Here is a 16,283-nt window from a genome sequence, read left to right on the forward strand (position 1 = left end):
AATTGGTTAACCATATACAAGTTTTACAAGTTTGTTGGACAACCATGTACAAATGAAAAAGTTCGTTGGTATTTTAGTGATTAAACTCTTTAAATTTTTTTCCCATGTAATATTCCACATCACAAATTTATTAGAAGAAAAATGCATTTAACCGGCTATTAAAGGTAACAGGTCAAAAATTGGTGAACCATGTACAAATTTTACAAGTTTGCAGGGAATATATGTGAATAAAAATGTTTGCTGAGCAACCATGTACAACAGAAAAAGTTCTTTGGTCATCCAGTGATTAAACCCTTTTTTAAAACATTGGATATAAAGGTCATAAGGAATTATAGGTGACTTTAACTGTTTAAAAGCCTCAAATCTAAAATTGTTTAATCATAAATTCAAGAAAGGTCTAGCTAACTGTAATCATATGACCTATATACATTATGTAGTCGTGTATTTACTTTCAAGCTTTGGATGGATTTTTATATAAAAATAATAAAATACAAAGTATTTTACTAATGTTAACAATAACCTTTTAAGTTTTTTTTTTTTTTAAAGTTAGTTTCGATTCAAACGTATTGAAGACAATTTTAAGAAAATATATGCTAGACATTCCATTATCGAATCACAACACGAAATTTTAAGTGAAATTCACATTTAAAAAAATAAAATAAAATAAAATTTGTTGGTAAAACATCAAATTAAATTAAATTTTGTATTGACCCACGCTCATATTTACTACTTTACCTAATTGACCCGATCCGACTCGACCCAACTTATAAACCCCCGCCAAAACCCTAAAAAAACCCCAAAACAACCCCTTTGTTATCATTCTCCCTCACCTTCTATCTTCCACTCTCAGCCTGCAAAGAAAAAGAAAAAAAAAACCCTAAAAAATGGAGGTAGAAACAGCAGGGCAATTGAATAGTAACGGTAATAATGTGATGTGTGAATTAGCAGATCCAGAAGGAAACCAACTTGGTGCATCTATGTATCTTCCTCAATCTGTGGGCCCTAAAGAGCTTCAACAGATGGTCAACACACTGCTCAACAATGTATTTCCAAAAACCCTTCATCAAATTTTTGATTTTTATGTATTTTTTATATAAAGTTTGTATCTTTTTTACTTTATTTATGTTGGTTTCTTGAATTTATGTATGGGAAATTGTTGTTTGTTATATTATTATAGATATAGTTAATTTTAGGGTGCTTTTAGTTAACTTTGTTTGGCTGACATACTTATTTTGGGGGGGTTTTGTTAAAAAAAAATAAGCTTTGGAAAGAAAAGTTACTTTAAGTAGCTTTTGAAACAAGATTGAGTTTCTAATAAGGTGAAGTGTCAGAATAACCTTCGAAATGATTCAGTGTTTATTTAAGTATCTAGTTTAATGTATGTGTATCCAGTTATCTTGTCAAATGCCACTAGATAAATTAGACCTCGAGTTTCCTGCAAATAATTTTGCCAAACGTACCCTTAGTCTAAGTAGGGATAGTGATTGAATGAGGGCTATATGTCAAATCGTTTAGCTCATTCTTGAATGAAGTAGAAATAAGGACATGTTGGTCATTTTCTTAAAGAAATTATTGCACTTTTTGTGGAAGTAGTAAATGTTCTTGTGTTTTGGATTGTTCGGAGTGTACTTACCCATTGCGATTGATAACAAACAGTTCATTATTGGGAAATAACTTATGGAGTCATGTGGCAGTTAAATGGTTTTGTTGGAACTATTTTAACAAATGCTAGAAACTAAAGATAATTATTCTGCATTTTTGTGTCCAAATGATGTACTAGAACATTTTATTGCGTCTTACAAATGCTAGGAGCGTTTTTCGTTCATTGCAAGTAGTAGGAAACTCTTCATAGGTTGGAGAAACTTTATGACATCTCATGGAAGTTGAACTGTTGGTGGTGGTATAGCTCATTATGCAGTACATAAAGATAGAAATTGTCTATAATAATTGTGCTTTTCTATATAGTATGCTTTTCAACAGCTCTAATGATCAATGCTAACTGTAAATATTTTGGTTTTATCAGGAGGAAAAGCTGCCATACTCTTTTTATATATCCGACCACGAGCTTGTTGTACAACTGGGAGATTATTTGCAGAAGAATAAAGGTAAACAGACAGTGTATATGTTGCTATATATTGTTTGCTGTATCAAAGCGGTTGCTGAATCATCAGATGTCATTTCAATTGTTTGGCAGTTTCTGTGGAGAAGGTAGTTAGAATTGTGTATCAACCCCAGGCAGTCTTCCGCATTCGCCCGGTTAATCGTTGTTCTTCGACAATTGCTGGTATATTTTTTGCATGCTATGAGTTTCTTTAGCTTTATTTTGTTTAATCTAATATATAGTTAGTAATCCTTTTATTTTAATCCCGCAGGTCACACAGAAGCTGTACTTTCAGTTGCATTTAGTCCTGATGGACAACAATTAGCTAGCGGTTCAGGTGACACAACTGTTCGGCTATGGGACTTAAATACCCAAACGCCTATGTTCACTTGTACAGGTCAGATACTATCATAACGAGCTTACCTAGGAAGTCTTGCAATTACTGCTAACATCGCTAAAGTGAAAAATTTGTTGTTAAAGCTTTGATAATATTTACAAATTATTCATGTTTACAATTTACATCTATTCAGGGCACAAGAATTGGGTGCTTTCTATTGCATGGTCACCAGATGGTAAGTATCTTGTTAGTGGCAGCAAGTCTGGAGAACTTCAATGCTGGGACCCACAAACAGGGAAACCATCTGGCAACCTGCTTACAGTATGATTTTTAACCATCTTCATCTTTTCACCCCTTTTATTTTCATATGAATGAGATTTTTGTTGATCCTAAAGAAGTGTGCAGATTACAGACAAATTCGTAAAAATTTATTAAATTACAGGGTCACAAGAAATGGATTACTGGAATATCATGGGAACCTCTACACCTTAGATCTCCAAGTCGCCGCTTTGTTAGCTCTAGCAAAGATGGCGATGCACGGATATGGGATGTTACATTGAGAAAAAGTGTTATTAATCTTAGTGGCCATACTCTTGCAGTAACTTGTGTAAAATGGGGTGGAGATGGATTCATATACACCGGGTATATATCGTCGTCCAAACTAGAATTATACTTTCTTTTACTAGTTTCAAATGTCTTGGTGAATACATTTTGCAACAGAGAACATTATTTTTGTACAACTTTCTACCTATGACAGATCTCAAGATTGTATAATCAAAGTATGGGAAACTACTCAGGGGAAGTTGATTCGTGAATTGAAGGTTTAACTACTTATGCTTGATTTTTACTTTAGTTTCTATTTGGAGTCCTGGTATTAAATTCTTATATGGTGGATCAAAGTTTTCCAGAACAATCTAGAATCTACTTATGTTTGTTGTTTCTTACATTTTATAGTTGAATTACAGGGTCATGGACATTGGGTGAATTCTCTGGCATTAAGCACCGAGTATGTTCTTAGGACTGGAGCTTTTGATCATACACGTAAATATTATTCATCTCCAGAAGAGATGCAGAAGGTAAGTTCGGCCCCATTTTTTTTCCTAAGAGGTTTGTGTCTAATTCTGAGTACCACTTCTGAATTTCTATGTTGGTACAGAGGACTGTACCGCAGAAAATTCTATTGAGTTGAAAAACTAATACAAGACGACAATGGTAGCTACTCTTCGACCCACGGTCACCACATGCCTCATCGTTGACCGAAACTGCAAAACAAGCTTTATGGACAATTAAAAAGAAATTTGGAGATAATCAGGCTCTAGCTAAACAGAAACGAAGTTTTAAAACCCTCAAAGCTTTAATAATTTCAGTCCTGGAGTTACTCCTGCAAGGGACTATAGCTTCTTACCCATAACTCAACCACCAGTAGCATATGATATATAGGAATAGCAGGGAAACAGTTTAGGATTTCAAAGCCATCAACAATAACCATTTACCATATTTAGACCGACGGCAGTGTTCGCAAATTGCAAATGCACCATTCCTACACATTTAATAAAAATTTCGGTCCTTATAGTTCTATATGCAAATATATAACGGAAAACCCTCCTAAACTACTGAACATAGCTACATATATCTGCTATAATAGTGTAGATAACAATCAGCAGAATATATTGGTTGTCCCATTCAAGTGACATATAACTTTTTCTAATTTTTTTGGTTAAAAGTCTGGTTTGGTGTTGTAACAGGCAGCTTTAGAAAGATACAACAAGATGAAAGGTAATTCACCTGAAAGGTTGGTTTCAGGTAGTGATGATTTTACTATGTTCTTATGGGAACCTTCTGTCAGCAAGCACCCGAAAACGCGAATGACAGGTCATCAACAGGTAATGGTTTTGTGTCAAAACTGGTTTTTCTTGTCGCAAGCAAATTATTAGTTCTCATTAACTCATTTTGCTTCTACAGCTAGTAAACCATGTTTACTTTTCTCCTGATGGACAATGGATTGCAAGTGCCTCATTTGACAAATCTGTCAAGTTGTGGAATGGAATAACTGGGAAGTTTGTTGCCGCGTTTCGGGGTCATGTTGGACCTGTTTATCAGATAAGGTTTGAATTTCTTTCTCTTTTACATGGAACCAAAAAGTTGGTTTGTTTTTTCACTAGTTGTATTGTTCAATGCAGCTGGTCTGCTGACAGCAGACTTCTCTTGAGTGGTAGCAAGGACTCTACTTTGAAGGTAAAATGGAGGATTTTTCTTAATTTTGAACAGTTAAGCCGGGAGTAGAGGTGGCAATTTAAACCCCTTAATATAAAAGTGGGTCAATTGGCATTCTGTTTATTATAGTAACAGGTCAAACAGGTATATTGTAAAAAGTGGCTAAATTTTGAAGGAATTAAATGAATAAGGCACTTAAACGGGCTAAACATTGTGTATATCGTCACATAAGATTACTCTTTAATTCTGGAAGTGTTTTTTACATCATGAGTAAAGTATAACCAATTTCCTTCAATCATATTATTCAGAAGTGGTGCATAGTTAAAAATCACTTCAACAGATGCTGACGACGGAAGCTAGTTTTCTAAAAGTATGATTATTATTGGGTGTAATTGTAGATATGTTATGTTTTCTAGGTTTGGGATGTCCGGACACAAAAATTGAAGCAAGACCTTCCAGGCCATGCAGATGAGGTATGTTATTCACTTTTTTTTTTCTTTCTTCTGTATTGATTGAAGATGAATTTTAACAAGAACAAAGACCAACTGAAAAAGAAACTTATAAATTTGTCTGCACATATTTAGGTTTTTGCTGTGGATTGGAGCCCAGATGGTGAGAAAGTGGCATCCGGTGGTAGAGATAGAGTTCTAAAGTTATGGATGGGTTAAACAATCATTAAGCAAAGATAACTATATGTATATGAAGGTGTACATGAATGGTTGGTGCGCAGTTTTCTCCAACAAAGATTTCATCCGGATAAGATAAATGAATACCAACATTGATGTGGCTACTTATACGAACTTTGTTAACCTAAACTGCAAATATGGTAGCCGGGTGTTATGAATTTTGCCATTGTGCCAACACTGTATTTCAAGTCCTGTATTCCAATTTTTTTTTTGTACTCTGTTTTCTGTTTATTTATAATTTGTTTCTGCAAGGATTATTGTATTTTTCATTCTATAGAGTTGATATTGTCAAAGTTCCACTAATTAAACTGAAAACGAATCTGGAGTCAGATAAAATTGAATTGAGGGTAAACAAATGTATCATAGCATTCCATGTTTCATATAAGCCTATAAGGAGTACATAATTCTCAGTTGCAGATTTTCTTGGTGTGGTGCTTTAGAAGCTGAGCTGGTTCTTTTCCTTCAAGCTTTCAATGGTGTCTTTGATGCTTACCTCAACTGGGGTAAACTTAACGCCCAAACTTTCTGCCTTTTCCCTTGATACATTGTAGGGTAGCGGATCAACACACTTGTCATCTTCATACCTATTGAAATGTGAAAGGGGAACACAAACAAGAAAACCGGTTCCCACATATCAGTATATTAGTTTAACTCTAAATGCATATTCATTCATTCAGACATGGATACTTACTTTTGAGAATTGATGAGAGCAGGGTAGAGCTTCCCTACAATCTTTAAGATCTCTGAAGAACGAGTCATATTCCCAACGATGCAATATCTACCATGAGCGTCAGGGTTTTCAAATGCTAATATATGTGCAGTAGCAACATCTCTTACATCAACAAGTCTATAGATTCCATCTGGAAATAAATCCTTTTCTACATATACACATAAACTATAGTAAAGTGGTTTTCATGAGCTTTAGGTGAACAAATGGATACACATGTTATACAGTCAAAAAGTACCAGTTTTTATCAAGTTTAAGATGCCCTCAGACGCAACGTTGATATTAGGTTGAAAGAAAGGACCAATCACATAGCCAGGATGTAGAGCTACCAGCTCCAAACCGTTCTCTTTTGAAAACTTCACAGCAGCATCCTCTGCCAGTGTCTTTGCAAGGGGATACCACAGCTGAAAAATGCATAATCTTTGCTTACTTAAAAACGTATCTAACGATAAGCCAAGAAATGAGATTCACATATTTATACAAGCATCTATACCTTCTTTTGGGCACAAATTTCTGGGTCTGAAAACCATGTTTCATCCACCATAACACCAGATTCTAGAGGCTCCTTGCCAAACATAACCGCAGCTATGGAAGATGTCAAGACGACTCTCTTGAGAGAAGGAACTTTTGCAGCAGATTTAAGAACATTAAGTGTCCCCTTCACTGCAGGATCTAGCAGTTGTGCCTAATGCAAAATAGATACACAAAACTCAGCTCTCTACAAATAGTTCACTTATCACTGTATCACAACAAGAACTGATATCATAGTTTTAGTGACATAAAAAAATTAGCTTACATATCAACAAGTTCTATAATTATAAGTTTATAACACATTAGTCGAAACAAAAAAATGACCTGTGGGTCAGTGACTGAAATTAACACAGGAGAGGCGGTGTGAAAGACACATTCACAACCATTAACTGCAGAATCAAAAGATCCTTCTTCCATCAAGTTAGCTTCAAACAAAGACAGCCTTTCTTTAGCTCCATCAAGACCAAGTAGGTGTTCACTTCTTTTTGGATCATCTGTTACATATAAAGTAAGGACTTCCACGAGTCTAAAAAAAATGTGCAGTGTAATTAAGACAACTGATATTAGTGGAACGTGATTTTGATACACAATGAAAGTCCAAGTTAGAAAGAGGGAGAGACTGACCAAGAGAGCGTACGGTAGCATGAACCAAGTAGCCACTTTCAAGCAAGCACTTAACAAGCCATGAGGCTATGTACCCAGAAGCCCCCGTAACACAGACCACCTTACCTTCTCCGTTCATGAGTAGCGACTTGTTAATACAAGATACTTGACTATAGTCGTTTATGGGAGAATCAATGTGGTCGTATAGTGTAATTATTTACTGGGACCAAAAAAAAAAGATTTTCTCAAAAAGGACAAGCAAAAAAGTTAGTTGTTATACAAGGTAACAAAAAAAATCCCTTATTTATAAGCAAAGCTAATTGAAACCACTTGACTCAATCAACATAAATGGAATTTTTAATCATTATATTTGTTATCATTGGCCCAATAATGAAATAAAACTTCTGCATTTATATTATTATTGGCTCTATGAATAACTAAGAAAGTATTCGGCAGCACAATGTAATCGTTGATGCCTGCACAGAATACAAAAAACACAAGTGTGACTCATTTCCTAAATTGTTGTATTTGTTAATCTAAGTGATTGTGATTTGTGATATCTGAACCAGGACCCAGAAGATTATGCTTCCATTTTTCAAGCAGAGTCGTACACAACATAGATTTACCATACAGAAAGGTGTAAAACACAACAATCAACATTATTGTGTTTCTCACAATATGTTGTGACCCATAACCGTGGTACTGGGAGTTACTTTAATTTACAATTCAACTTGCGAGTTCATCACTTCTCATTGGTTAGAGTGGAAACACTTTCATGACTTTTACTCTTAACGAAACTTACTAATCAAATAGTGCTCATTATTAAACATAGAATAATGATATACAGTATTCTCCTAAAAGTGTAAAAAGAGTATTCTTTTAAAAGTAAGATGGTCTATTCTAATTACATCTGATATTGCATATGAAACACTACGAAGTTATAATTGAAGGCTTATTCTATTCTCCAAGACATATAAACATCGAACCAAACCAATCATCTTTAAACAAACATATGGACATCATTTAATTCGTTAAAAGCTCAGAAAGTTCTTCTCCTTCAAGCAATCAACGGTGTCCTTAATGGTTATCTCAAGTGAAGTAAAATCAACGCCCAGGCCTTCAGCCCTTGTCTTTGATATGTTGTAAGGTAGCGGCTCATTACACTTGCTGTCTTCAGACCTATCATAATTTGAGGAAAAGGTCAGTAATCAAGATTTTGAGTTAGACATGAAAATTAAAAGGCCGCTTGGTTTAAAGATTTCAATGGAATTTGATGGAAAGGAATTTGGGATTTCTTATATGTATCGAACAAGACAAGGAAATCCAAATTCCTTTCCATCCAATTCTATTAAAATCTTTGAACCAAACAGCCCCTAGGTGCCATAGATGGTAAACTAGATCATGAACTTTTCAGTTGCATATGTTCCTATAAAAAGTTTCAATCAGTCTCCAGTATGTAGCCTAGAACCTAGTTTGGTTCTGGAGAAGGAAGCATTTGGGAAGTATCACAAGTTCAATCTCCACAGGAGCCAATTAGGAACCTGAGTAGCCGAATGGGTCTCCAGGTGAGCTTAACTAACATCTCAAGTGCTAGGCATGAGGCAGTCTGGTGTGGGTTGGTTGGAGTTTTATGAGCTAGTTCGGTCCACATTAACCTTAATAAGCTAAAACTGATAGTATTAGCATCTCTTGACCGTCCTTAAGCAGTAGATTTAAGTCCATTAAGAGATAATCATTCATACATGGCTTCTTAAAAAAATTATGAGTATTTTAAAAAGACATGTAAATTCCAGTGCCTTCTAACCAAGCAACTAATTTGGTCTTTTACGACATTTAGAGGTCAAATTACTTTGAAAGTAACATAAGTATCACATGCTACCTTACTAAAATGCATTAAAAAATCTAAAATGAACAAAGTTAAAAGTTGCAAATGAGATTGTATTAGTGATACCAATTACCTTTCAAAATTGCCAAGATTCGGGTAGAGTTTGTCTATGATCTTCACGATCTCAAAAGATCGAACTGTATACCCTACCATTAAGTATCTACCATTAGCTTCGGGGTTTTCAAAAGCTAGTATATGTGCAGTAGCAACATCTCTCACATCAACAAGTCTGTACAATCCATCTGGGAATACATCCTTACCTGAATATATACCACCCATTACAAAAGGTACCACACCAATCTAGTTAACTAGTTTTAGCTAATTTTCGTGCATTACAAGCTATTGCCACATAATAGTGGCAAGTAATTACCGGATTTTATCAAGCGCATAATGCCCTCTGCAGCAAGGTTGGGAGTTGGTTGTAAGAACGGACCAATCACATAGCCTGGATGTATACCTATCAACTCCAAGCCATTCTCTTTAGAAAATTTAATCGCAGCATCTTCAGCCAGGGTCTTTGAAAGTGCATACCAATTCTAAAAAATACAAAATCTTTGTTTTAGTATAACATTGCACATATGAAGAAACCAGATTCACATATTAGGATAATTATATAGACCTTATTTTGCTCACAAATTATCGGTTCTGAAAACCATGTTTCATCCACTGTAATACCAGACTCCAGAGGCTTTTTTGTAAATACAACTGCAGCAATGGAAAGTGTCAACACGACTCTCTTGAGAGATGGAACTTTTGAAGCTGATTTGAGAATATTCAGTGTCCCCTTCACCGCAGGATCTATCACTTCTAACTAATGTAAAATTGTAAAAGATAAAAAAAACTTAATATCAACATTAACAAAAGTTGTACATTCATATCTTATAACACTAGAAATAAGATCACAACAAAAACCGACCTGCGGATCAGAAGCTGAAACTAAAACTGGAGAGCCAGTATGAAAGACACATTCACAGCCATTAACTGCAGAGTCAAAAGATCCTTCTTCTAGCAAGTTAACTTCAAACAAAGAAAGCCTTTCCTTAGCTCCATCAAGAGCACGTAGGTGGTCTGTTAATTTCGGATCATCTGAAACGTATTTGAATAGAGTAAATATAAGTAAAACGGGCAAATAAGCCAACTGTTTGCAGAAGTTAGATTCATTCTATGCCTTGTGATGATAAGGTAAAACAGAGGTTGGACCTATATAATATGTTTGAAAAGTATAAGTGGCCCGAGAGACCACCAGAGTGTAGCAAATGGTTTAATATTAGACTTGAATTACCAACATAAGTCGGAGTCAGGTTCATGATTCCATTACTGATACCGAACCCAAAACTCATACTAGTACGGTTTTCGGTTATCACCTAGCTTACCCAGTTTCACCGAACTTGACCCAGTACGTTAACCCGTGGGCCTAATCTGGTAGTTCAGTCAGGATGATACACAATTTACTTCCGGTATTGGGTGACTAGGGAAATTGGATACAAAGATGACCTGACCCGTGTTAGGTGTAACCCTTAAATAACACAAAGCAAGATTAGAAAAAGTAGACTGACCAAGGGATTGAACAGTAGCATGAACAGAGTAGCCACGGGCCAGCAAGAGCTTAACAAGGCATGAAGCTACGAAGCCAGATGCTCCTGTAACACAAACAACCCTCCCTTCTCCGCTCATCAGGAACTTTTAGGTAACTTGTTATTCAAAAGTTGGAGAGAGTTGTTAATTGACAATTTGGTCATAAATACAGTTTTACAAGTTTGATTTGTTTACAAGCAAAATAAAGCCATTAAAGTTCCGTTTAACTAAAAATAATCAAATATTTATGGTGGCAATTAGGAAATTTTCAAATATAGACAAGATGCAGCTAGTTGTTGATCCTTTTTGGAGAGAAATGAATGGTTGGTCACCAACTATTGGTATTGTATTAATCCAAAAAATGGCAAACAGTACTTTTAACAAGAATTCGATTGAGATGCTATTTTAAATACATCAGCTTTATATTTACTATTAAGTCAAGGGAATAAGTCATGCAAAGTTCACAACAAACTGCAACCTTCTTATTGTTTACAAATTTGTCAATTTTCGCTACGAATTATTTGTGGAATTACAGAATCATTAAGTTATATCGTATACACACAATGTCTAAAATATAAAATATTTTGACTGCCTAGTCATATACTCATATTTCAACTTCTTAAGCATAGTTGAAAGTGATTCAAACATTTTTTGATGACAAACTAACGTTTTTAAGTCACCCTCCAAAATTGACTTTCATGTATAGAAACTTCATATATCTCTATAAACAAACGAAACATGTATCATGTCATATGATATTTTACGTTTTTTATATAATTGTAGAATAATATGTTTGGGAACCACCACCAAGTTGACCTAGTGGTCAGGAGACCCGATATCTTCATAAGAGGTCTCAAGTTAGAATCTTACTACGTAATATGTTTAGAGCGGCCAGGGGAAGGGGTTTGGAAACGGCCACCAAGAATATGGGTGCCAATGAGCAGATATTGATCCAACCTGACCCATTTATGTGATCCAACAGGTATATTAACCTATTGACCCATATAGTAAGATAAAAAATATTTCTCATAGACCATTGTAAGTAAATTTTTTTGCCATTGTGGGGTTTCTAAAATGCAACAACACCCCAAAACAGAGTTACAGTTCAACTTATCACATTTAACATGACATAATATAACTATTTGTGCCAATGTATGTAAAATTGCAATACATCAGTCAATGTTCCCAAAATGTGAGAAATCGAACAACAGGCTTCATTTTGGCGGAATTACATCTTAGATTACCCCACATTAGCAAAAAATGGTAACTTATGTTGTCAATATCCACTTAAATCAACCACTTGGTCTTAGATAGTAGATCAAGTGGCCAAGGGCCCTTTTTGAGCGAACTGGCTGAGGGGATGTTGGCTTGGAGACCTGGGATCGAATTTTGATTCCCCATGGTTTCGGGCATTTGCCTCTTGAGCGTGTGGGCATACGTATTATCACTCCTGTTTCGCGGGTTCCAACATACTGCCCAGTGCCCACCTTGAATGTCACTGCTAGGGTTCGAATCATTAACATCTAACACTTGGCGTTCTAAAACAAAATATGTTTTCAAAACGGGTCAAGATCTATCTATTTTAACTTGTTGGATCTAAGATCCATTAGCTAATGGGGGCAAAGCAAAAGATCAATGTAGTTGGTTCATGGTTAGGATACCTAATCCGATCCGCCTAACTTGACTTGCCAAAAATACCAATATCCAAACTTGCCTCGATCCATTTGACCCATTTCGTCATAAAATGCTTATAATATCCAAGCTGAAAGATTTTCATTTCACTAAAATTTACCAAGACAATTTATGTTAAGTTTAAACTAAATGCAATTGGGAATTCACCAATATCAAAAGTTCTAACAATTTCAACTCAACTAATTTATCCGAGAACCCTCTAATGAAACAATTAAACTCAAGATGGCCATACCAAATAAGAAAATAGTAATTCAACAAAAAGTTTTAACAGTACAATAAATTATAGGAGCAAACACACCAGATAGTGTGATACAATATAAAGAGGCGAGGCGAGGTGGGGTGAGCGTCAGTCTGTGTCCCACTCCCACAGTAACTTACACTAATCAATTTGGGTATGTGGTCAATGTTAACTTTATTATGTTAAAACTTTCATTATCATTGCATTATTTTTCATATGAAGTTTTGTAACTGTGATTAACTAGTAGTAGAATAAGCCTGTCAAGAAATAACTAATACTAGTAGTAGAATAAAATAATGTTTAAAATGAAAAGTATACAGAAATATAATAAATGAATTAGCCACAAAAATCTGTCATTGTAAAAACCTTATCCTGTCAATGGTATAAACCTAATCTTAAAATCTAAAAATTAATGGCGGAACTTGAACACTTACTATGGAGGGGTGAATTTCAATGAGACATAAAATTTAGCTTTGCAAGAGGGGCTAATATGTATTATGAAAAATTATTTTTAAAGAATGTATAAGAAAACTAGTATTAAAAACAAAAACTTTTGGAGAGGCTCGATCCCCCTTAAAAGTTCCATCCTTGGCAAAAATCCAGACATCATCTACATCTCCTTTCTTTATTTGTTTTACCATTAACTCCGACAGACTCACTACCATTAACTCCGGTAGCTCTTTCGATGCTACCTCTTTTCTCTCCTCTAAACTAGAAAACTTTGTTGTGCTCTTTTTTTGCTTTTTAATATGTCATTATACTACTATTTATAAGAGCTTAACTGGACCAACGACCATATCCCTTCAATCTTGGCATTGATGGAGAATTTGTGTTCTTCGTTCCTTTGCCGATCGATGTCTAGCATGTCGCTTTTATTTTGGCTTTTAATGAATATGATGGTCTGGATAGATTTTATATTATATATATATATTGAAAAGTTATTTTTAGAATTTTTTTTTTGCGAGAACCTTTGAGAACATTTCAAATCAAGCCCAACTGATGATTAGTCTTTACATGAAAATTGTTTTTTGATTATTTTCTGAATAACTTATGTGTAATTTTGAAGTTTATAATTGTTTGGAGGCATGTATTATCATCCGTTATACAATTATGTGGAGATTTGGATTCTTGATCACATGTGCACGAATATTGTTATGATTACATGTGATCGACTTGCATACATGTGATCATAGCAATATTCGTGCACATGTGATCAAGAATCCAAATCTCCATATAATTGTATAACGGATGATAACATATCCATGCCTCCAAACAATTATAAACTTCAAAATTATACATAAGTTATTCAGAAAACAATAAAAAAACAATTTTCATGTAAAGAATAATCATTAATTGGGCTTGATTTGAAAAGTTCTCAAAGGTTCTCGCAAAAAAAAAATTTCTCAAAATAACTTTACCCTATATATATAATTACATCTTTATATATATATAAACAGATCCCAAACTAAACTGATTCCATATGAAGACTGTAATTTAATTAAACGCCCCCTTGTCGTTAAATGAATGAAAAATGAACTTTAGTAGGGTTTGGTTTATATATTCCAGGATTGGGTCTCTGTTATTAATTAACTTAACTATTGTTATGTGTGTATGAAATATATTTGGAAGGTAGTAATAATTTAATATGTTTATTACCTAATCGTCAGAAATATATGGATAATCAAAGACAAGAAGTTGTTGAACGCTTACATGTACACGACAACATAGTAGTGAGGAGCTTAAGCCATATGCCACTGCTAGATGTCGTGCGAACAACCGAGCTTTATGGTGACAAGTGGTTATCGATGCCTCGATTATTGTTCAACGACATCTTCGTAAATGAATTAGAATTTGACCACAATCGCATTGATGACGCCCATTCTTCGTGACCATCGAGCAAGCATCGAAGAATTCGAATTCACAATTAAACAGGGTTATCATTACAAGAAAATTCCAGATTATTTATCTCTCCTTGCAAATAGAATCCCCATATTCATGAAGATCATAAAGCTAGATTCCCCGAGACCCATTTCTATAAGCATGAAATTATTGTCACCTTTTAAGCAATTGAAAGAGTTGCAACTCCTCAGATGTAAGCTCATTGATGCCGAAGGATGTGACCTTAATCAATTTTCCTCAATGTTGGTACCGAATGAAGCTTATGATTTTCACAAATATGGGGATTCTATTTGCATGGAGATAAATAATTAAGAATTCTTTTGTAATGATAACCTTGTATGATTGTGAATCTAAATTTTTTGATGCTTGCTTGATGGTCATGAAGAATAGTAGTAATGGCGTCATCAATGCGATCGTGGTCAAATTCTAAGTCATCTACGAAGATGTCATTGAACATTAATCAAGGCATCAATAGCCACTTGTCAGCATAAGGCTCGGTTGTTCGCATGACATCCCAGTGGCATATGGCTTAAGCTCCTCACCACTATGTTGTCGTGTTTGTCTAAGCGTTGAACAACTTCTTGTCCCTGATTATCCATAAATCTCTGATGATTGGGTAATAAATATATTAAGTTATTACTACCTTCCAAATATACTTCATACACAAATAAGAATAGTTAAGTTAATTAATAATAGACATCCTTGAAATATATAAACCAAACCCCACTAAATTCCATTTTCATTCATTCAAAAACAATAAGGGGGCATTTAATTGAATTCCAGCCGTCATATAGAATCATTTTAGTTTGGATCTGTTTATATATATGAAGATGCAATTATACATATAATATAAAAATCTATCCGGACCATTATATTTACTAAAAGCCAATAAAAAGCAACATGCCGGACATCGGTTAGCAAAGAAACAAAGAACTCAATTCTTCATCAATGTCGAGATTTAAGGGGTATGGTCGTTGGTTCAACTAGGCTCTTATAAACAGTAGTATAATAACATATTAAAAGGCAAAAAAGAGTACCATAGAGTTTTCTAGTTTAGAGGAGAGAAAGAGACAGAGAAGAGAGAGAGTACCTAAAGAGCTGCCGGAGTTAATGGTAGTGAGTCTGCCGGAGTTAATGGTAAAACAAATAAAGAAAGGAGATGTACATTATGTCTGAATTTTTGGCCTTTAAGATTAGGTTCTTACCATTTGCAGATTTTTGTGGATAAGGTTTTTATCATGGCAGATCTACGTGACTACTTTATTTATTATATTTTGTTTACTTTTCACTTTAAGCATTATTTTATTCTACTACTCGTACTAGTTATTTTTTATAGGCTTATTCTACTACTAGTTAATCAAGGTATTTTAATAAACGTTGCTAATAATATAAACTTATCCATTTTGATGCGTTTTTTTTAATATAGGTGCTCTCATTGTAAGATTTTTGGTCATAATTTTGATATATGTAATGTTAGGCCTAAGACAGATGCAGAATTAGAGGTTGACTCCGCAGGGACTAAGGTTGGCTCAAGTGAGGCCCCACTAGCGCCAGGTCACAAGAGCATGATGGATTCCAGGTGCCCAAGAGAAGAAAGAGAGGACCTAAAAAGGCGATTCCTCAACATGACAAAAGAAAAGATGCAATTTCTAATACGATTGCGAAAGTGAGCATTCCCACAGCTCCAGATGAAAATGCAATACATGATCCAGATTTTGTAGATAAACCTGATCACGCGGTTGGAGTTGATTATTCTGATCCAGTACGGGACACCTCCGGTCTTGGAAGACTTATG

At 34.7% G+C, this 16,283-nt stretch overlaps 2 protein-coding genes and 1 long non-coding RNA gene across 3 annotated transcripts; 1 reads left to right on the plus strand and 2 right to left on the minus strand.

Annotated features, from left to right (window-relative positions):
- The first annotated feature begins 813 nt into the window (after nt 1-813).
- Nucleotides 814-5,641, plus strand: LOC122598614 (notchless protein homolog). The gene is made up of 13 exons (XM_043771200.1): nt 814-1,043; nt 2,024-2,105; nt 2,195-2,284; nt 2,373-2,498; nt 2,632-2,759; nt 2,881-3,080; nt 3,196-3,259; nt 3,404-3,514; nt 4,184-4,321; nt 4,401-4,543; nt 4,619-4,673; nt 5,069-5,125; nt 5,237-5,641. Exons 1-13 carry the CDS (start codon nt 885-887, stop codon nt 5,318-5,320), a joined length of 1,437 nt encoding a protein of 478 aa, XP_043627135.1. The 5' UTR covers nt 814-884; the 3' UTR covers nt 5,321-5,641.
- A 57-nt stretch (nt 5,642-5,698) lies between these two features.
- LOC122598613 lies at nt 5,699-11,149 on the minus strand. Its single transcript, XM_043771199.1, has 12 exons — nt 10,641-11,149; nt 9,997-10,170; nt 9,704-9,891; nt 9,455-9,620; nt 9,158-9,344; nt 8,270-8,378; nt 7,221-7,347; nt 6,921-7,090; nt 6,559-6,750; nt 6,304-6,469; nt 6,030-6,216; nt 5,699-5,922 (listed from the first exon to the last, which is right to left on the minus strand). Exons 1-12 carry the CDS (start codon nt 10,756-10,758, stop codon nt 5,775-5,777), a joined length of 1,932 nt encoding a protein of 643 aa, XP_043627134.1. The 5' UTR covers nt 10,759-11,149; the 3' UTR covers nt 5,699-5,774.
- Nucleotides 11,150-11,698: 549 nt separating this feature from the next.
- LOC122596420 lies at nt 11,699-13,547 on the minus strand. The gene is made up of 2 exons (XR_006323325.1): nt 12,321-13,547; nt 11,699-12,197 (listed from the first exon to the last, which is right to left on the minus strand). It is a non-coding gene; the product is annotated as an uncharacterized LOC122596420 (long non-coding RNA).
- Between the last annotated feature and the right edge of the window lie 2,736 nt (nt 13,548-16,283).

This window comes from Erigeron canadensis, chromosome 4 (assembly GCF_010389155.1).
Source record: "Erigeron canadensis isolate Cc75 chromosome 4, C_canadensis_v1, whole genome shotgun sequence".
NCBI classification, from domain to species: domain Eukaryota; kingdom Viridiplantae; phylum Streptophyta; class Magnoliopsida; order Asterales; family Asteraceae; genus Erigeron; species Erigeron canadensis.

Bases quoted from the DNA above. Each gene is read 5' to 3' on its own strand.
- LOC122598614 (XM_043771200.1), top strand. From the start codon at position 885: ATGGAGGTAGAAACAGCAGGGCAATTGAATAGTAACGGTAATAATGTG. The intron at 3,081-3,195 runs GTATATATCGTC...TACCTATGACAG, and splicing joins GATGGATTCATATACACCGG to ATCTCAAGATTGTATAATCA. The intron at 4,544-4,618 runs GTTTGAATTTCT...TGTTCAATGCAG, and splicing joins GGACCTGTTTATCAGATAAG to CTGGTCTGCTGACAGCAGAC.
- LOC122598613 (XM_043771199.1), bottom strand. From the start codon at position 10,758: ATGAGCGGAGAAGGGAGGGTTGTTTGTGTTACAGGAGCATCTGGCTTC. The intron at 10,171-10,640 runs GTCAGTCTACTT...AATACGTTTCAG, and splicing joins TGCTACTGTTCAATCCCTTG to ATGATCCGAAATTAACAGAC. The intron at 6,217-6,303 runs GTACTTTTTGAC...GTGTATATGTAG, and splicing joins CTTAAACTTGATAAAAACTG to AAAAGGATTTATTTCCAGAT.